Here is a 22,434-nt window from a genome sequence, read left to right on the forward strand (position 1 = left end):
TATGTTAGATTGAATTAATGACGGTCTCATTATCAATTTTTATCACAGAAATGTTATTATGTTTTTTTTTTAATAGTTCGTCATTTGGCGGGTCAGCGAAAAAAACAAGGTGGGTAATTTTGTGACCCGCGGGCCAGTGGTTCGCCATTTCTGCACTGGGCCAGAAACAAACAACAACCATGGCAGCAGTATGTTAAATATATTTAATTAGTAGAAACAAAGTATGATTTCTATAATTAGGTATGCCTCGGGCGATATTAAAACTACACCTTAAATTTTAAATTTAAACGTAATTTTGCAAAAATTCTTTTTATACGACACATTCTGTAATGTCACGTGCATCTTGTTAATCGTTGTTCTGACTACGTCATTGAGATATATATTAATGAGCACTGTTTGTATGGTAGTTTTATGATTCATTATGATTCACTTGGCACAAGACATTTAGATTAACTTTGATGCGAGTTTGAGATTCGAGGCACAATTCGCTTGATATGTTCTTTTTTCGCTTCAGCTCAAGTCCGCTCCATTCTCCACTAAAGAATTGAATTTTGTGAGTGAGAACTAAGGTATGTTATATTTGTATGTATTGTCATAATGAATGAGAAGTTGTAAACTACTATTACTTGATTCATATTACACCAATACCTGCGTAAAATACTATAAACAAATTCATTCTCTCGCTCTCTCCTTCTCTATCTATCTGTATGTATGTGTGTGTGTCCTCGTGGTAATCACAGGGATATCGATCAATTGACATTTTCTTAGTCTAATAACCGATAGTATTAATTTGATGTCTATTAGAGGTCATGTAAAAATGTACATGCATGATGTGTGAAGATCACTTACATCACAAATTAGTAGTTGAGAAAATGTCAGATAGGTAATCAATAAAAACGAAATTTATGAAACTAAAATTCATCATAAAATCATACTATACACAGGCAATTATTTTGATAGTACGGTAAGTAATTTTTAAAGTATTTGTGACATAATTATTATTTCGTTTTCTACGATTTGAAGTTCAGCTTTCAATTACTCAAAACATTTTACCAAAAGTAAAAAAAGTCGATTTATTCGTTTATTTATCGGGACAATTTATGGATGAATGCATTGGATAGTGTTTCATGTAATTGGGTTGTAAAATCACGTTGCATAAATGAAGCATAGTCGCCTACGGGGATGTTATTTTCTCTTATCGTGGCTGCTTTAGGGATAATTGATGGATAGATAGTGATTAGTGTTCGTTGAAGTATCGCGGTAGCCATATTCAACCAGATCAACTGAAAATTTTAAATAAAGCAACCATGAAGAAACGGTAATAACGTATGTAAGGTACATGTATAAACCACAGGTTAGGCGTTTTGTGTCCAAGTGTTATGAACACAACTTAAGTTATGATGTCATAAATCGCGTACGATATGACTAAGCTGTAAGAATGTGTTTTTGATTATAAGCAGTGATGCGAGTTAGGGATTTAACACGGTTTTCGCGAACCCATTCTTTGAAAGTCGTGATAATCAGCCAACCCTTTCTAGTTTTTATTTGTTTTGTTTCGTCACTGTTTTCTGAAATAAGGAAACCTGTTCTTTGCGAGTACGATGCAATAGAAAACTATCTGTTTTTAAAATTTTGAACTCTACCACAGATTATAAGGTAATACTGTCACATAAGTAGCGACAAGTTCTTGTTTTCATTTATTTCATACTCAAAAAGTTTAGACAATTTTTTGAAACAGGATTAGTAACAATGAAAAAAAAGGTTGATATCATGCCAACTAAAATACGACGTAATAGCACAGAGGAATCACAGGAAACTGAAAACTACAGAGAATATGAAGAATGTGGTTGTGAAACTGGTTGCGGAGGTTGTAAAACTGGAAGGTTAGTTCAACACTTTATACAACCAACAATATTTTATTCAACATTCTAGGAATTGTTGTCAGTTTCACTTTACACCATCGCCGTAATTAGCATCACATTATATTTTACCTTTATTGATACTGTTTTGTTTTTTTAATTTGTGGATAAACGTTTCTACACGTTTCAAGGCTGCTATATATAGTAAGATACAACTGAATGCCTGAATATAAGTCTGTGCAGCTTTATGTTTTGGTCAGTATGGATATAAACATGAGCACGACAAGGTATCATTGCACATATAAAAAGCTTAAAGAAAATTCAGGGTAGGGTATATAATAGGTTCGCAAACAAGATTTAGAATAAATTTCAATATTTCTATCATAAAATAAAATGGTCAAACAGGCTGAATTTATTCAAAATCTCTTTTCCTTTCACTAAACTTTCATTAAATTTACTATTTTGTTATGATGGCATTACTGATATAAAATTTAATCGCGACGCATTCACTATATTCACGTTCTCCAAGAATCAACATCGATTGAGCTGGATTGATTTTAATGATTTGCAACTTTATTTCATCAAGTTCGATATTTAGGAATAGCATTTTCTATCAAACTTCGCAAAAACAACCCTATGTGCAATAATAGCGCATTCCAAACAAATGATTCAGTACGATTCACTTTAACAGTAACAACAATTTGCGCTTGGTTTTCGGTTGAAGTACTATCGAAGAGTGGGATTAATGAAAACGGATTACAAAAAGTTACACAATACGTGTAAACAAAATCATAGTCCACTCAATGAAATGGTCATGTCAAGTTTTCCCGATAATTGAGAATTTATTCACTAATCAGGCTATTCTAACTATTTACCAGATTACATGGTTGGTACAAACTTCAAATTTGACGTTTCATTTTGCAAATAAATTATTTTATGAACCTGATTTTTATTGTAGGTGTACAGTACCTTTTCTGAACGTTTTCAACAACGCAAAATGGGCTCTTGCATTCTTCTGTATGGGAGTTTTCATTCAAGGTATGACTGTAAATGGAATATCAAGTGTTATAATCAGTACACTGGAAAGAAGGTAATATTTGTGTATGTCATATTTTGTGAAGAGTAAAAGTTGGTATCCGATGTGTCGCCACTCTATTGATCAACAAACGTATCCTAAAAACTGTCCCCCATATTTATAACTATGATCATAAACCCTTGCGCTACTATTCCAGATTCCATTTGCGAAGTTCAGAAACTGGCTTTATTGCAAGTTGCTACGAAATTGGGGTTTGTATCAGCATTCCTATCGTAACGTACATCGGTGGAAGGGGACACAGACCCATCTGGTTGGGCTGGGGTATATTTATCATTGGGGTTGGAGCAATTGTGTTTTCTTTACCCCACTTTATTGCTCCAACGTATACAATTATTAACGTCAACACATTCGTATGTGATCAGAATTCCACAGATTGCGAAGCATCAAGCTTGCGAGTATACAGGTTAGTGTAATTTTGTTTCCGTATGTGCCTTATGTACTAAATTGTTAAAATTGGTAATAAGTTAAGCAGAACGACGGAAACGTCATACGCATCTATATTACAAAGCAACTTGAAGTTTTGTCTTATGATGCCATTTTCGACATTGATGTATTACAAAACTATGATTTCGTTCAACAAAAGAGCAATGCTCAAATAAATAAGTTAAGCAGAACGACGGAAACGTCATACGTATCTATATTACAAAGCAACTTGAAGTTTTGTCTTATGATGCCATTTTTTCGACATTAATATATTACAAAACTATGATTTCGTTCAACAAAAGAGCAATGTTCAAATAAATTTGACACGAATGCCAAAAACAACGTACTATCAAATCATTCACACATTCTCCGGAGTTGAACACCAAGATTACTGAACTGACATTGTGGAACCGCCACACGGTGCGCAACTTTTAATGTTAATGGCGACGTCGCACAAAACTTCGCGGTGAAAAAGAATCCCACAGAGCCCACAAAAACTTGTGAAATAAATAAAAGTAATAGTCTTCTAGACAACAACAATCTTTAACCACCGGAAATTTCAAAGCAATTGGTTCAGTAGTTGAAAAGAAGAGAGATTTTTTCACAACAACAACAACAAAAATACCCAAAACACTAACAACGAAAATTAAAATAAAAAGTAAACCATAGGCCAACTCCATGTCTAGTATATGATTTCAGGAGTAAATGATAACAAGTTCCACTTATAATACAATTACCTCTCGTCAAAACTAGTTCAATGATTTATTTAAGATGAAATTGAGAAGCATTGCTGTTTTGAACCGATTCGTCGTTGTTGATAGGTTTTCATTGATTCATTTTTTTAATTTTTACTTTAAAATTGTATAATAATCTCATATTATTATTTGATTCGTATGACATTTCAGAGGATTCTTCATTGTCGGCCAGCTTTTGCTTGGTATAGGAGCATCACCAGTTTATACTCTAGCTATAAACTATCTTGATGAGAATGTTAAAGAAAAATATTCTTCAACGTACCATGGTAATTTATTCACAAACTCTTGCCTTGTACAAAAAAAAATAAAACTAATTTATACAGAATCTGGGTCTCAATTACTAAGACCTCCGTTTATGAGAAAAAAAATCCATATCTGTATTTCAATGCTGGGTGATATATTTGAGTCAATTTTCAGGAATATTCTTCGCCTTTGCTTTGCTTGGTCCTGGTGCCGGATTTCTACTGGGAGGATATTTTCTCAATATTTATGTTAACCCTTGGGAAACGTGAGTTGTTTCATTTTAAGTAGCGGCAATTACGCAAACTGTGAAGTATTTTAAATTACTTTGTTATAGGGTTAAGATGTCACTGAAACATAAAAGGTTTGGCTTAAATACTATTAATTGTAAAAACACGATAGCAGCATATTTGTATATTTTGAAATATCTGTAAAGAAAATTTTCATAACTAGGCGAATTATGAGATTAAATATGTAAATTACTATTGAAAAGAGTGAATCACAAGCTGGTGGTTTATTATGCAAAGTTCATTTTATAGAATTTTAATTGAAATTATATTTTAGTCCTTCAGTTGAATCTACTAGTCTGTTTTGGATCGGAAATTGGTGGATCGGTTTTCTTATCATGGGAGGTTTAGCAGTACTGGTTTCTGTTCCTATTATGATGTATCCGAGACAATTGCCAAATACAGATAAAGTCAGACTGGATCGAGAGAAGGAAATGCATCAACAGAAAGACGCAATTAAAATCAAGGGCGATGAAAATTTCGGGAAAGAGTGAGCACTTTCATCTTTTCAACTTGCATGATGTCCAAAGCAATTTCTTGCAAAGAAATTTTTTTCAAGCGGTTCATTTGGAATTTTATAGACTGAAATCTAATTAATATGTTGCTATATAATGACATAATACCATTAAAAGTGGAGCGTGTCCATTTCTGACGATCTGCACTTGTAATATCTAAATCAGGGTGGTCCAAACCCATGCCCGCGGGCCACATGCGGCCCGCAGCGTCAATATCTGTGGCCCACGTCGCCTTTGCTGAAGGGTAATCGAAAATCGCATTTGGTGTTGTTTCGTCATAAAAATAACCAGAAAATCTTTTCGACATCTCGTTACATCACTAATGTCATTGAATTGATCAGTGTTACGGCCAGCTGAAGCAACTAGCAAAGTTGAATAGTGTGCCTGGGTAGTCCAAATTGTTCACTGGCTTTCTATCTTTTTGGTTGGGAATATATTTCAGCAGTTATTTTAACTAAATTTTAATGTTATGTCCTGAGAATATAATTCTTTCCGGTGATGTTTTGCAACCAGCCTAAACAGTATTAAAAAAATGTTTCTAATATGTTAGAAAAATTAGTAATTACTCTCCTGTACCTTACATTCGGTAAAATATGATAATCAATCATTCAGCAGTTAGGACAAATATAGTCTAAAACGCCATTTTGCTATCATGTGAGCAATGAGCATTTCCAAATTTTAATATCGAGAACCCCGTCGATGTTCGAGAGCACTTACATTTACGGGACGACCACTTTCTCCGTTGTGAAGAGTTTGAAATCTTATATTAAATGTAGATAAATGTTTCAGTGATTTTTCTGGCGTATTTTGAATGTTTCAGCTTGATAAATGACAAACAATGATCAATTGTTTGCACAATAAAAAAGTTTGTTTTGTATTGCCCTGTTTACCTATTTCTGACACTATTGTGTCCCGCGAACAATGCAAAAACAATTTTGTGGCCCGCGAAGGCAACAACCTTGGACCACGCTGATCTAATTGCTTCTAACTTGTAGTGTAGTCATAGGTTTTTAGCCTCACCATTTAGTATTCAAGTTCTTTATTCGTGGATGTTCGTTGGTAACCATAAGCAAAAATGCAATTCAAAATCGAGTTCTTTTTGGACCTATCCATTTTCTTTCTTCCTAAATCAATTTCTAATTGATGTAGCATTCGTGACGCACCTAGATGTCTTTATATTATTCTGAAAAATCCAACGTTGATTGTCATATCCATCAGTGGTGCAATGGACTCCGGGATCGTGTCGGCTTTTTCAGCATTTGGAGCGAAATATATTGAAACAATGTTTAATATGACATCTTCAACAGCGGCTATATATTTTGGTATGAAATTTTTGTTTTTAGAAATATCTATCACCATTACTATATATATTTAAGGTATATAAGCGAGAAGAGACATATATATAGAATCGGTTTATATATACAGTATTTAAATATTTGTGTTCGGTTCGATTAATTATGTTAATATGTTATTTAGGATTTTGTAAAAAAAAGTTTCACGAATATATATTTTACATTGTCAACATTTAGGTTAGGGTTTGTTTAATATATCAATCTTTTTGCTCTGCATTGCTTCAGGAATTGCCGTGATTGTATCAGCCTTTACTGGCAACTTATTAAGTGGAATATTGGTGTCAAAATTTGAATTGAAAGTACCTCAGATGATAAGGTTTTGCCTTGTAGCAACATCGTTGGCGTTTGCGTGTTTGTTTGCGTTTTTGATATACTGCGAGACTCCAGGTAAGAATAACGAAGAAGAAGAAAACATTAATCAATTCTGTAGTAATTGTATCTGACTCGCTTTGTATATATAATGAATTGTGCTATTTAGGTGATAGTTTAAACTTGTTTTCGATGGTAAATAATCTACGTAACGTTACACATGACTGATTAGGGGTGGTTCCAAACATTTTTTTGTTAAATTTCTCCATTTCGCCTATTTTGGCACTCTTTTGTCCTCCCTCACTATTAGTAAAAACTACTTTATTTATTCTATGCTTAATGGATCATTAGCTAGTGTTATGCTCCAGTCGCACTACCGCTTTTGTACAATTAAGGAAGTTCATAAAGTATAAATAAGTATAAAAGTGACAAATAATAAAAAAAAACTAAAAAATATTAGTAATACTACATCAAATACAAAACTTCCTCCCCGAGAACGATAAAATTCTTTCTCTGGGAGGATTCTTTGAAGTCGACTACTTCGAAGTCTTCTGAAGACTGCATGTCACTGGGAAAGTCTTTTGCATAGGATTTAAAACTGGTAATTTCCTTTTCTAATATATATATCTAACACACAGATGTTGCGGGAGTAAACATGCCATATAATACAAACTCTGAAATGACTACGTGTCAATCTTCTTGTGGTTGCAGCACTAACTTCTTCAGTCCTATATGTGGTGCAGATCAGCTGACGTATGTGTCATTTTGTGACGCGGAATGCAGCGTAGAGGATCCGGTAAGTTTTCAACTTTTATTCTCACACTCTAGATTGAAGTTATTAATTGTCTTTCAAAAACAGAAGTTAATTACTGTACAGATCACATTCAAAATTTCAGATAACAGATGAGGTTTTGAGCAAATACCCGCCGTTTAATATCATCGCGAATTAGTGCTCCATCTTAATGCAAAATCGTCGGTAGCGGTACTTTTTGTCTTCAATACAAGCGAACAATGCTCAAATATGTGAATACTAGACCGAAACGAAGTGGTACGGGTATGCCAACTGCCACAGTAGACTACCGGTACGGCATTGTTCACGACATCGCCTCACAACCAGATCGCAAACGCGGAACCGCCACAAGGGGCGCAACTTTCAATTCTGATGACGTCATCGTAGACAATAAACAAATCACTCGGAGTCCAAAAAAAATTTTTGAAATAAATAAAAGTAATGGCTTTCCAGCGAAAACTACAATCTGTGGGGATGCTGTAGCAAGAGTGAAGATAACTAACCTGAGTCATTCAATAAATAGTCTTGCTGCACACTAACACAAATATATTTCCGTTTTTCTGGTCGGGTAGGACACTGTGGATCTCGTTTTTTTTAATTAGAATTAGTTTTTTTGAACAGAAATATATTTGTGTTAGTGTGCATCAAGACTATTTATTGAATTACTCAGGATGACTGTATGTATGTTTTAAATTTTTTTCTAGAGCTATACAAACTGCAGCAAGGTGTTCAATTCCACTATCATTACCTCACTTAAAAACGCAACAGCTACTAAAGGGAAATGTAGCACTGGATCATGTCCCAGTGTTGCACTATTTTTATTTTTTGGTGGATTAGCAACATTCTTCGGCTACCTCAAATCGCAATCAGCTCTACAGGTTAATGGCATTTTTTTCTAAAACTCGTATAACTATAAAAAAAAAAACTCAATATATTGATACCATGTTTTGTGTCAAGAATGATATCGGCTCTTTTTTGGCAAAACTGCTGTTTTTTTATTCTATTATTGGTAAGCATATTTACAAATAGGAAGAAAAATGATACCACCCATATAAAATACTTAAAAAAAAACAATATCTGCATCACTTTCAAAACTTTTATATATATTTTAGATATCTTTACGTAGCATTCCGTTACATCAACGTTCTTTTGCGTTAGGAATACAGGTGAGTTCAAATAATCTGCCATAATCAAAGTGGATAACAACCAGATGTAATATTTTAATTGAACGTACGTGTACGACAATATCCATCTTCAGGATTTAAAAAAGTCTAATATTTCAAAGCCAATAAATTGGTTATTTTGGGTCACTAAATCAACTAATAGTAGTAGCAGACTAAAACTTATCAACCCAATATTGCAAGAAGAAAAAATTATCTTTTATCAACTAAATAACAGCAAGTTATTTAAATCTGATACCAACTTTTTATAATTATCAGTGGTTGATTATGAGAACATTGGGTCAGATTCCTCTACCAATCATTCTTGGAAAAATACTGGACCTTTCTTGTATTTTATGGGGACAAGAATGTGGGGAATGTGGAGCTTGCAAAATGTACGATGGTCCATCGATGTCAAAATATTTAACTATAATGGCCACGACTGCAAAAGTAGGTTGAGATTTATAATATTATTATGTTACAATACCAAAGGTTCATTGCTCAATTATAATGTTGCCAGAATTACAACTCAACCATAATGTTTTAATAAAACAATAAATATTTAGTTTACGAAATTGAACAACTAGCAACTTGAGTTTTTTGCGAACAACTTTTTTGTGGCGCAATATTGTTTACAAAGACTTTCGTAATATTTAAAAATACACAAAATATGGTTTATTTATTTTTTTTATAAATTACGTCTATAACAGGGTGTAAGTTTGATATGTCTCCTCATCGTATGGAAAGTATATAAACCGCCTGTCGAAAAAGAAAATGGCGAAGAAGTAGTTGCTTCTGATGACTTCAACAGACGATCAACTGGTGCTAACGTTGCTAACGGAGAATCTACAAAGAAGGAACCACCAAGTGCTATTGATAATCCAGCGTTTAGTGATAGTTGAGAGCTAACTGTATACAAGACCAATATGATAAATTCATTCGAGGTAAATAACTCCAATGAGGAATTCCATAATTGAAATTTTGAGTAATGCCACAGCAGTGTTACCCAACTCACTAGGTTTCAGATAAACAACATATGCGAGGAATTGAACCCAACCTTTCTAACTATGTGTACATGTATTAGAGAAACAAAATGAATTCGTATCTCCAAATAGTTTTTTTGTAGGCTTTATCTGGAGTGTAATTCCTGGAGTGTAATTCATTCGGGGTAAATAACTCCAATGAGGAATTCCATAATTGAAATTTTGAGTAATGCCACAGCAGTGTTACCCAACTCACTAGGTTTCAGATAAACAACATATGCGAGGAATTGAACACAACCTTTCTAACTATGTGTACATGTATTAGAGAAACAAAATGAATTCGTATCTCCAAATAGTTATTTTGTAGGCTTTATCTGGAGTGTAATTCCAAGTGTAAAACAATAAAGAACTGTTTGTATTCAGGAAGAAAATAAAAACGTTCGATACTAATCACATGTTTTCAGTAATTTCAAATAATGCAATACGAAGTCATTATTACTTCACCAAAAACAAATCAGCAGTACTGCAAAATATGGTTGCATAGTTCAATAAATCTCAGTTTAATATATATATATATTGTCACTGTCGATCAATAACTTAAAGCAGGGTCGTCCAACCCGTGGCCCGCGGAAGCATTTTGAGTGGCCCACGCTGAATTTTCAGAATTGAATAAAAAATTGAGTAAAACTATTTTTCGAGTGAAGTAGTTTATAAAGATGTGATACAAAAATTTTGTTTATTTCCCTGAAATGCGCTCTGCCAGCTCTTCCAAACGAGCCATGAGTGATTTTTTGATTCGATGCCAACTGAGAAGAGATATCGATACATAAAGGTGCCACAATCGAAGCCATTTTCAGAAAAAAAAATTCGTTAAGGAATGTATATTATGTATTGTTCGGGTTGTCAATGTTTTACGTCCGGCAATAAAAGAGGTGTTTCCAAAAATAGCCTGTCAAGACAGATAGATTATAACTCGTCGTGTTGAAGAGCTTAGGAACTTTATAGCGGAAACTTTAATTGCAAAAGCGAGAAAATTTTCATCGTATTTCTGGTTAGTTGGCGACTTGGCGATCTTCTTTCGGAGAGTTAATGATGATATGAAATTACAGCGGAGATCGCAGCCATTGTCCCTGTTGATAGTACGACTAGAGGCATTGGTTTGTTAAGAGCTGTGATAAACATGATCAAGCGTTTTGTCTTGTCCTTGGCGAAACTTTCAGGAATAACCACTGATGGCGCCCCACCAAAAGTTGGGAAACAACAGTTTTATTGTTCTAATATTTGTGAAAGTTTGGTGTGAGGATATTTTTTGTTTTTTCATCAACCTGTAGTTAGTGTAGCAAAACTAGAACATAACTACCATGTTAAGTGACCCGTGCAATTATTGGTGAACCACATGTGGCCCTTCGGTCAAAAAGGTTGGCCGACCCTGACTTGAAGGCACATGAAAATAAAGCAGTTGCACACAAACGCTGTGTCAAATGCTTTGTCAAATACTATTTTCATCTTGACACATGCTTAAAGTAAGTAGGCTAATTCAAAAATATAGCCACAAACATCTAAAAATCGATATGATGTTTCCAAGTAAAACAAATTGTATGTTTCAATGACGACATATTAATTGGAACTCGTGTCAAATTTGTCGTTCGAAGAATCAGATTCTTCTTTTTCCATCTTTGGTGGTTTGTAAACTTTTAACGCACCCATGTAACAAAATCCTCCCAATGCCTGTTAAAAAAATATAAAAGCCCCTTTAATATTTGAATTGAATGACTACATTTGAAAAATAAAATGAAAATAATTCAATTCAAATTTACTGAGTTATTTATAAAATAGACAACCAGTTGAAAGTATTTTCAAAAATGTAAAATTAGGTTTTATATTTATGCAATCAAGTAATATGTAGATTAGTTTAATCTGTGGGGTGATTTCCCAAATAAAAGTGAAAAATTTCAATCGTCTAGTGACTTTCTAGAAGGAAAAAAAGGGTTTAGCCTTGTTCATTAGTCAGATGGTCAGGTATGAAAAAAATTCTAATCAGCATCAACAAGAAACTACTAGTAGGAAATGGATTCCACAAGGAGGATACAAATCTCAGCATAAACATTTTACTGGTGAGGTGGAACTCTAGTCTTCTTTTATGTATATATATTTAATGGACTAGAGCTAGCGTCTGATCAAATTAAAGGATCAAAAATATCATCAGTTGCAACAAGAATACACTACAGGCGAAGAAAGCCCTAAATATTGCTCAAAGGGGTGAATATTCAAGTCGTTGTTTGAATCGAATATCTAATCTAAACATTTGAAGTCATCATGCTTTATTGTCATTTTAATAATTAGGTATATAAATCTGAGTATACGTGACTTCAGTAAGGTATGGGCGGTATGAGTGAAGCGACGATTGCGGCTGGCCGGAAAGTGGGCAAATATTGAAAATCTAAATTTACGTTTAAACGATTGCGAAACATCGACCATATTTATCCAAAGTGCAACAACCGCATCTACGTTGGAAGTAAATCAAGAAGGAAGTGTTATCGCGGCATATAACTGGGTAGTCAGTGGGCCCGACACCTTCCGCAGCTTACCAAGATGCTCGGTAACAAATGCTCTAGTCTGTATAAATTTATAATTTGCAGCGCTGGGAAGTTTATCGAAAACGATTCAATCGTTAGCCGAGAAATGGTTGCTGGTTATTCTTTTAACCGTCGCTGAACATAAGTTGACGTCATCAAATTTGACGTATAATAATGAAGTGTGACTAGCGTTCAAAATCAATTGTAACCGGTTAATATTCAAAAAAACGACTAACTGATCAACAGCTGACCAGAATCAGCATTTAGAAATTATATATAGTTATGTGCGTTTCATTAATGATGCGCAATAAATTGTGTTATTTTAACAAGTTTTGTGAACTTTCTTTACAGAAACTATTTTCATTATGATAATTGAAACCTTTGTTCCGTACCAGTGGTATTGTGTGAAACAATGTAAGGTAAATCGACATGCTCTGGTTGTCATAATCTTTGCATGCACCACATTCCCCACATTCTTTATCCCAGACTAAACAAGTGAGATCGAGAACTTTTCCAGTGATAATCGGCATTGGTATTTGTCCAAGTAGTCGAATAATCGTCCACTAAAAAGAGTGGTTATAAAATAAATAAAACAAAATTGTAGAAAACTGTAAATATTGTTGTATCAAAATCATGATATCTTACTTGCACGCCAATTGAAAATGACCTCTGATTAAATGGAACACTTCTCAGAGAGGTCTGAAAATAACATACATTATATTATTCCATGTTGGCAAGAAAGTATAACAGAATTTTTAGGCATAAAAGAAAAATAGCCTACCTGCAAACCTGGCATGGCTTTCAAGAATGTTGTAAATAAGCCGAGCCCTGCGACAATCAGGAAAATGTAACCTCGACTATTACATGATTCATTTATACATCTTCCGCTTTTTACTGTTATATTCCGCTGCAGTACAGTACAGTTATAATAACCCTATAATTAATGAGAACAGGTAACTTTTTATGCACGAACATCCTTGTGCGAACCGTAAATAAAAATGAGGTAGATTAGGTTATCGGGGTTGAAATTCATGGTTGATTAAACAGTCTAAAGACTCTATAACATGGTTTTGTACTAATTAAAACAGCTTCGACCAAACGCTTCCTGAATCAAATTTGAACATACATTTGAACCCACGACAATTGCACTTGCACACTATTGCACCATGGAAATTTTTTTGTTTTGCGAATAGTTGAACCCAACTAACCCTAACCCATGGGTTCTAGCACCCGCATATAGATTGAACCCGCGGATATACACATGGGGTCAAATTTACGTGGGTTCAAATGTACGGTCACCCCTATATACATAAAAAAAATGCTTGCCTCTGCTCCAGTGTTAGTGTAAATGCAGTTCATATCACAATGCGACAAATACGTCATACCTTCATTTGTGCATATAGGACTATATGTGTCAACAGTACATCCGCATACTGACTTGCATCTCAAAATATTATTACCAGTACTGACACCATATCCCGCAATTGCTGAAATAGGATCACGCGATTTTAAAACAAGGGTTTTCGAAAGTTTGCAAAAACATTATTGCCATCTGGAAAAGCCGTGGTATATAATTCAGATGGTATGGTACTTCAGATAATATCGTCGAAAAAGACGAAAACATCACGTCCACTTGTCCCATACTTGACCGTCATGTCCCATATCTTTTAATACACACAAGTGATACAAGTGGGACAAGTGTAAGACAGTTTTGAGACACCCGCAAAATAAGGAAAGTCTACAATCAGTCTTACAAGCATCCGTTAATTATCAATTAATTAGTAAACACTTACTTAGATTGTATCATATACCTCCGTAGGGGTGTGCATGTGATATTATACATATATATTTTACTCAATTATCTGTGTAACCATATTAAAGAACAAAACTGATAAAATAAACTCACGAGGTTTTTCACATCTCAAGAGATAAATCATGTAAATTCCGACAGAAAGTACAGAGCAGACAATGCACAACTTTAACATTTGTCTGAGTTTCATTTTGAATTTTGATATTAAGACTCCACCACCAACATATGACGTTGTTGCACATATGATCGCGATAATCCCTGAAATGTTAGTTTAAATCTGAAGATTAAATGTATCGAGAACAGTCACAAAAAAATGACAGAGGGTACTTATGAACATATGGAATTATTTAATATATGGAAAATCTTCAATTTCGAAAGGTTTTGAGTTAAATTTCTTTAAACTTTGATGCATATTTTAAAAGTTTTTTTTACCAAACAATGCATGTTTGTTATAATGGAGAACTACGTTTGTGAGTGTATTGGGACATAATTGTATCAGAAATAACAACGACTTCTCAATAATTACAAAATATTTTTACCACAGTAAATCCCAGAAGTTGAAGATGACATTCCAAACATTGATTCAATGTATTTTGGCCCAAATAAAACAACTGACGTCATGACTCCACAATCAAATGCAGCAGCGATCGAGAGAAACAGTAAAACGGGATTGGACAGAGCTGTGATTAAACTACGAAGAACGTCTCGAAATCTGAAATAATGCACATGAAATATTAAGTCATATCTGAGTAGGGCTGGGCATTTTAAATCGAATAGTAATTTATTCGAATCGGTTCAGAGCAAAATTTCGAATCTTCGCCATTTTGATTTTTATTTCTTTCCGCCAATGGTCGAGGTAAATTCCCCATTTTTTCAGCGCAATTCTGACATATGACTATTTTCTGTAGTGATTTATTTATAAAACTTGTTGCTTTTTGTGTGTGAACGCTCAGTAATCTGTTTGAGTGATGTATTCTACGTTTTCAGTAATTCATTTGTTGACAGGACCAATTACAATATAAAAATCGCATAAAATTATATATCTCCAAGGTTTTCGAGATTCGATTCGAAAAAAATATTCGATACGATTCTGGAATCATCAGGTATTCGAAAATTCCTTAGTCCTGCTATAACTGAGTACTTCACTTTTTTCTCTTGTTTCTGTACACTCCCCGCTTTGCAAATGCCAGAGTGCGAACTGCGCGTATAACTATAGCTAAGTATTCGTTAAATATTGAACAATTAACGAAAACAAATAACCTTGTTTAACCTTATATGCGTAGTGAGTGAGTAATATTGAGATCTGAAATAGGTAAAGGGAGAAATATATCAAAAAGTAACCCCTGACCTACTAATAAACGAATTATAAAATATATTTACAAAGCGGTTACTGTACCTGTCAACATTATGTCTATTTTTGTCAGTAGTTAGGGCAATCTGATGAATTTCGTCTTCACGATTGAAACGAAACTTTTCCGAATTTGGCAACTGTTTTGGAAACATCATTATTGGCACAGATAAGAGGAGAATTAGCATTCCAGCCATTACAAATCCTAACCACCAATTCCCAATCCATTCCGCATCACCGTCATTGACTAATACACTTACATAAAAATAAGACTCGTTAAATCATTATGAAAAAGTTAGTATCAAGAAAAAAACAAAGATAAAATTCATTACTTTTCAGTGATATTTGTATAAAAGGTAAGTAAAAAACCACCCAACACAAATCCGAGAGCAGGACCGACGCTTGTAGCGCCATAAATAATTCCTAAAAAATAATAAAATATTTAGTGAGGAGTTTAGTTTAGGAGTAATGACGAGAAAAGAAAGTATAGATGACTTCAAGCGTGTTGAAGATAATCACAAAATGGTTACCATTATATGTTGAAGACATTGATTGTTTTACATTTGCATCAAGATATGTAATTCCAAGAGTATAAAATGGCGACGATCCAACGCCGTTGAAAAAACTTGCAGCAATAAAAAATGACCTAAAAATAGGTGAAGTGGTGTATATCGTTAGAAAGCATAAGTTAGACACTTGGAAGTTTTAATTTATGATCATTAGAGAAGGAAATTTTGAGAATAGGACTTTTCGTGAATGATTTCATCAAATTCTTGAACGCTAAGATTAAGTGTATAGGAAGAAGCCTACATTCTTCGTGTTTGTAACGGCGAATTGTATTTATAGCAGAAACAATCGACGTAAACTTCTTTCGAACCAAGATGAAATGGCCAAAGATATGAAAGATTACAACGTATAACGTGATAAAAAGGTGAGTTAGACTTTGCCTTTATATAACATGTAATCTAAGTAAAAGAGAGATGAAAATTTTTATGGTTACTAGTTTCCCACTTTGATGTTGATATAATTTAAATAGGACGAAATACAATTCGGACTAATGCAAATTTTATATCCCAAGTGCTGGGGATGGTAGCATAGTTGTAGTACATGGACGTGGATGACCGATGTTACTATGTAGAAATAATTCAAAATCCAATCTGACCTATACGATCGTAAGCTTGATTCTTCACAGTGTGCCGTGTTATTTATATCACAAACAGATGAAGTTGAATCTGAAACTACGTGATTGGGTGCAATAAAATGAGGTAGAGCAAATAAAAGGAAACTCAGTCCAACAATGAAGCATCCCCATCCAAGCCAAAGTGGTTTATGACCCTTTCCCCCGATGTATGTAACAACCAGAATGCTGGATATAACGCCGATATCGTAGCATACGAATATGAATCCGGTTTCATTGCTCGTTAAATGAAATCTATATAAAAAAAAAGTGATATTTTAAAGAACTAGAGCATAGTTGTAAAATAGCTGTAATTAATTCAAGACACGTTCAAAATATTTATGTGTGATATTATTATATTAAATACCTTAGGCTAGTAAACTTGGTATAAAAATATGAAATTGATCTTACCGTTTCTCTAATGTTGTTAAAACGGCGATTAGTAGTCCATTGGAAACAGCAGTGTGTATTAGAAAAGCAAGACAGAAAACCAGCAAAGCACCTTTCGAATTGTTAAATCGTTCAAATTGATTTAATGGTCTCCTAAAATGAGATATGATAGGACATGAACATTTTTTCATCTACCGCCATGTGCGGCCAGGCATTAAATGTGGGTATCTGAATTCCCAGTCTCAGCACATAGTCACAAAACAAATTCGTGCCCACAGCAATTATGACATCTTAAATGCTCAACCAGGGTAAAATAAAGGACTTACAAATGCTAGATGACGAAAAAATGGTATATTCAATTTGAATGTACGATTTAGTATCGTTGCCGTAGTTATTAGTAACTTATTACGTATGTGGAACGGGTATGTATCAGGCCAGATTAGCTCTCTTAACGACTATTGGTCATTCAAGGCCCGTTTCTTTATCATAGACTCGAGTTCAAATTCAATGAATGTAGGATACTAGAATGCTATCTACAGAAAAAATATTTGTACTCATCTCCAGCCAATTTTTTTTTTAATTTTATTGCAGTCTTATAACATATGAATGAAATTCGATCCGTCCAATCAGCGGAAATTAGTCACGCAATAAAGTGGGTGTAGAATTGCATTCAAGTAAAGGTATTTCCAAAATAACAAAATTGTACGTATCTCAGGTAAACACTTACCTTCTAAATTTTATACAGCCGCAGTTTATTTGACATCCGCACGTTTCATCGACATCCGATTCGTAATCTATCTTTTCCATTTCAAAATATATTCCAATAGATGCTTGGGGTAATACTATATATAAAATACCTATTACCTACGTGTTGGCAAATGTCAAGTAAATTTATGTGATGTCCATACTAGCTTTTCATTTGTTGATGTAAATTGGCAAGAAATTGCAAAAATTCATAGAATGGTTACTCGCATACTGTAGCTTGTCTGAGACACCGCTTAGTCATGTTCGTTCGTTAAGACTTCGATCGCCAGATTTATTGCATCTCTCTATCTCAGTGGTTCCCAAACTTTTTAGAGTTGGGATCCACTATTTATTACCACAGCCCATGGCGACCCACTTAACTTTAATGTTTTTTATGACATAACACAGAACACAGCAATGGTTAATCATCGCAAAACTACCGTGTTTCCTCGAAATAAAGACCTAGTCTGGAAATAAGATAATTTTTTTGATTTTCAAAATGATTTTAATTAAACCCTACCCTTAAAATAAATTTCAAATGTGTGGAAGAGGAAAGGTTCATTGGCCTGAGGTAAGGTGAAGATCACACCACTATTCAAGATTGTGTGATATCACAATTATGATATTTGTCACTTGATTTTTGTATAGGAAATATAAAATTAAAAACAATGGATGTCGGATTTTATATAATGTTTAGTAAAAATCTTGTGATTTTCTACAATGTAATTTTATTTTTGATAAATGAACACAAAAGACCTCTTCCAAAAAAAACATAGTGTTATTCTTCAAAAGAAAATAAATCTAAATCCTGTCTAAATTTCGGGGAAACACGATAGGAAGTGCTGTACAGCGTACAAACCTGCTATGCGTAAAAAAGCCACATGGCCATTCTTGGTGTAGCAAATTTTTGTTCTTTTGAGAAGATCGTAAAAAGGAAACTTTCACAGATTAGAACTTAAATTTAATTTTTTGTTTTGTTTTTTAGAAGATTCACGTATTCGAGTCGCCACCGATTCTAATAACCAGTATACTTAACCAAAGCTTTCTACATCTTTTCACGACCCACTAAGATTCCTTTTGCGACCCATAGTTTGGAAACCGCTGCTATAAGTTCTTGTCTGCCTCTACTAGGCTATACCTCACTTGACTCTAAATCGCTTTCTGAATCCATGGAAATTCTGGCAAAAACGAGATCTTGGCAAGTTAAAATAAGTGCCGTCTTCATTCCGGTTAAGACCTTACGTTCAACTCCGACTGCAATGAAAAATTACTATCCACTCGGCTGTCATCGATTCGAAGCAAACGACTGAAAAGGGATTCTCTCAATAATTCAACAGCGTCTATAAATACTGATATCATCGCATTTACGTACCTGTATCCATAATATTGAATAGTAAACGGGTTGCACACATCGACTGACTTTCAAACTCATTAGTTAAGCTTCAGAAATAAATTTATAAATGCACAACGTTTGAATGCATGACACTCCTAAACAAGTAATGTCTGGCACAAAACATCCAGCTCTTATATCAGTATTCACTTCTTCAAACTTTCATTGTACAACTTCGGCTCGTTCTTCGTATCATAATAATATGGTCTGTATGTGAGACGCCTTCTATCACATATTGGTCTAATCATAGCTGAAGGAAACGATGACTTTTTGTCTACTTATTATAATATAGGATGTAAGACTGAGTCAGGTGTGGCAGAGTTTCATATTAACGATTTTAACACGGTTTGAAGTTTTTAGATGTAATATATTCGCGTAAGTTAACGTCGCTGACATCATATTAACGTCTTCGAACTTCAACAGAGAAACAAATGACGTACACGTGATTCGTGAACGCGTTAAATGTCAGGCACATTCATATCAAGTTGATTGAATTTCGGTAATTCTGGCAAAAATAATATTATAAGTTGTAAATCGGGTTTTTACCTCTGAATCTTTGGGAAAAACGAGATAATCATAATAATTTATTTTCTAACTATTGGCTGTTGTTAGTTCGCATTCGAGTCGCAGACCCGTGGCCTGAGGGAAAACGTATTGATTTGATCGGACAATTAAGTTGATTTTCTACCGTGCTTGATAGTACATCAATTTAGGGGCCAAATTCATTATATATATATAATCAAGTCACGGGTTGTATGAGGAGGGAGAAATGAGACAGAAAGTAACTGTATATATCAGTGAGATAACGTAGAATTGTAACCCATCTTCCTTTACATTATACAACTCAAATACATTATGATATATTGGCTATAAACATAGATAGGCTAGTGGTTATCGTGCTGTCCAATCTATTCGCGCAAGATTATCGTCTGAAATAAACTAACCCAACCTCACTCAATGTGTACAAAATAGCTTATATTTTGCCGAATTAGCCGTGTCCTATTTTTGCAAAAATATATACAGTATATCTGCTCCTTATTATCGGCATCTACTTGTACAAAATTGATAGAAAAATTTTAGGAAAACTGTTACATATAACCAGTGACAATTTTTCACGCAATTACCAGAAATTTGAATCTAAAACTAAAAACCTATTCTTTAATGGAAACCCTTGCTAGATCCAAATAAAACTCTAAACGTTGCTTCATTTCTGAATATTTTAGAAACCCGTTACTGTAACTTGTTGTTTTTACGCACTCCGTATGAACACTAGATACACTGCATGTTATCCCAAGGTAAATTAACTAGAAATTCCCAGTAATCATGATGAGATATTTGAAACTTATTGAGCAACCGTAGAAGTCTGCAAAACGTTTACTTCAAGTTAATATTTAAGATCGTTTTGTGACAGTCTGGCAGCATACTAAACTCATTTAGGGATACGCTTCATAACCGAACAGAAACAGCATGTGTCTGAATTTACTCACTTCTTCACGCATCAGTTAACGCCGGATATTTTTTTTATCTAGAATGTCGCCAAAAAATGAGAAAGTATCTATGAAAGTTGCGCGATTGCAAGCATATATACAAATTGAAAATTCTCATTCAATCGAAGCTAACTTCCAACTCGAATAGGTGAGCGTGATTCGCTTTATAAATGTGGCCTATTCATATGCGTCTTCCCTTTGATAAATATAAAAATCAACTTAAAATATGAACACCATGCATTATTTTCAACCTTTGACTTCAAAAAATCTTTCACGCTCATAGAAGCCAACATGACCAAACTGGTAGACGCTAGCAGTGTTTACGAACTGATCAAAAAGTTGTTTCTGTATCCAAACCGGCATAAGTGGAATTTGTATTGTCGCGTCACCGGAAAGAGGCTGATGACTAACGTCGGTGAATGCCGGCAGAACTAGTATAAAAACGAGACAAATCAAGGAGCGTGTATAAACAGCTTGTTTGGGACCGGGTTGCTTGAAAAATAGAAAATCACAGAATGTGCGGATGAGGTGAGCCGGGCAGAAGGAGTATAGAACGATTTAAGTTTATACGGTTTTAAAATTATTCATTTCCAAAAATGCTTTTTTTTTTATAAGAATTTAGTGTTTCCCAACGTATGGGTCACGACACAAAGTTTGGTCGACTGAAAATCCTCCTGCGTCGCTGATAACGTGTGCTATTTTCATTGGGCATGATTTCGTTACAATCGTTGATTTTTTTGTCAGTGATTTATGAATTCCACAAACTCTTTTGTATCTTGCAACTATCTGTCGATTAATGTACGTATTGTGCAATAAATTGAAAGTACAGTGAGAATAGACCTTATTCATTAAAAACCCGTCCTACGCGCAAAAAGAAAAGTGATGTAAACAAAACAATTTTAACATTAGCTCTTATGGGGAATGTGATCACCAGAGCAGAAATTTGCATCTTTTGTGATTTTCTAGATATCTTTCATTGTATACGTGAGCTGTTTTGAGAATATTTTTTTTTTTAAATCTTTTTAAAATATTTCGGCATGATAAACATGGTTAAGATTTTTGATAATCGTTCACTGAAATTTTAATGAGCGCGGTGTTTCCGATGACGTCATTCTCACTATACCATGAGATTCCGCCAACGCGCTCCTCCGATCATATTCGAAACGTGAGATTTATGTTTTGCACTAGTTTCAATAAATATCGAACTTTGTGTGAAATTGGATTGCCCTTCGCGATCCCTAAAAATCGTCGCCTGACCCCTCGAATAAATTAAAGCAGATTTTGTAGAAAAATGTAATTTAACAGTCAAAAAAGTACAACAGAGGAAGATCTATTGATACTAAACGGATTGTTTGTCTAGCCTACAATGGAAAAATCAAATAATGGTAGATATGACTAGATAAATTGTCATATATACATATATTTGGGACGATTTTACAAAACTGAACCTGAGTGAAATATTTTCCTGCAGTCAGTATATACTGCAATACGCAATACCCAATTCTAACAAAAAAGAAATATTGAAAATGAAGGGTGGGTTTTCAATGTAGATGAACCACCAAATACATATTTGCCATCTCATATGCAAAAATACTGTACCTTGTTTTTACTCAAGAAAATAGGATTCTTCAAATTTTTAAGTTCCACAGTAATGAAAGTGTTTCATTAAATTTAACTGTTTCACGATATTTTGATTTGTAGTTCATCTTGTGAAATATGTATGTGACAAAGTTAGCGGCCCGC

The 22,434-nt window shown here is 34.1% G+C and overlaps 2 protein-coding genes across 3 annotated transcripts; one reads left to right on the forward strand and one right to left on the reverse strand.

Annotated features, from left to right (window-relative positions):
* Positions 1-350: 350 nt before the first annotated feature.
* Positions 351-10,339, forward strand: LOC120333402 (solute carrier organic anion transporter family member 4A1-like). Of its 2 annotated transcripts, XM_039400820.2 has the most exons (14): positions 351-569; positions 1,739-1,883; positions 2,818-2,949; positions 3,092-3,358; positions 4,284-4,399; positions 4,551-4,641; positions 4,938-5,150; positions 6,325-6,497; positions 6,753-6,914; positions 7,475-7,632; positions 8,331-8,504; positions 8,739-8,792; positions 9,066-9,236; positions 9,497-10,339. In XM_039400820.2, the coding sequence occupies exons 2-14, from the start codon at positions 1,750-1,752 to the stop codon at positions 9,686-9,688; spliced, it is 2,037 nt and encodes a 678-aa protein (XP_039256754.2). In that variant the 5' UTR covers positions 351-569; positions 1,739-1,749; the 3' UTR covers positions 9,689-10,339. The 2 variants fall into 2 exon arrangements, with proteins under 2 accessions (XP_039256754.2, XP_039256755.2); XM_039400821.2 differs by lacking the exon at positions 351-569 and having other exon boundaries at positions 1,745-1,883; positions 2,818-2,897.
* Positions 10,340-10,359: 20 nt separating this feature from the next.
* LOC120333410 (solute carrier organic anion transporter family member 4A1-like) lies at positions 10,360-17,991 on the reverse strand. Its single transcript, XM_039400830.2, has 13 exons — positions 17,798-17,991; positions 17,092-17,223; positions 16,666-16,935; positions 16,034-16,149; positions 15,836-15,926; positions 15,552-15,758; positions 14,695-14,867; positions 14,252-14,413; positions 13,672-13,832; positions 13,127-13,279; positions 12,991-13,044; positions 12,738-12,908; positions 10,360-11,497 (listed from the first exon to the last, which is right to left on the reverse strand). The coding sequence occupies exons 1-13, from the start codon at positions 17,875-17,877 to the stop codon at positions 11,387-11,389; spliced, it is 1,881 nt and encodes a 626-aa protein (XP_039256764.2). The 5' UTR covers positions 17,878-17,991; the 3' UTR covers positions 10,360-11,386.
* Between the last annotated feature and the right edge of the window lie 4,443 nt (positions 17,992-22,434).

This window comes from Styela clava, chromosome 13, assembly GCF_964204865.1.
Source record: "Styela clava chromosome 13, kaStyClav1.hap1.2, whole genome shotgun sequence".
Lineage (NCBI taxonomy): Eukaryota > Metazoa > Chordata > Ascidiacea > Stolidobranchia > Styelidae > Styela > Styela clava.

Coding starts and splice junctions, on each gene's coding strand:
- LOC120333402 (XM_039400820.2), top strand. CDS start 1,750: ATGAAAAAAAAGGTTGATATCATGCCAACTAAAATACGACGTAATAGC. Junction 5,151..6,324: donor GATGAAAATTTCGGGAAAGA/GTGAGCACTTTC, acceptor TAATTGATGTAG/CATTCGTGACGCACCTAGAT. Junction 6,498..6,752: donor AACAGCGGCTATATATTTTG/GTATGAAATTTT, acceptor GCATTGCTTCAG/GAATTGCCGTGATTGTATCA.
- LOC120333410 (XM_039400830.2), bottom strand. CDS start 17,877: ATGGAAAAGATAGATTACGAATCGGATGTCGATGAAACGTGCGGATGT. Junction 14,868..15,551: donor AATAGACATAATGTTGACAG/GTACAGTAACCG, acceptor GCATTATTTCAG/ATTTCGAGACGTTCTTCGTA. Junction 13,045..13,126: donor AAGCCATGCCAGGTTTGCAG/GTAGGCTATTTT, acceptor TGTTATTTTCAG/ACCTCTCTGAGAAGTGTTCC.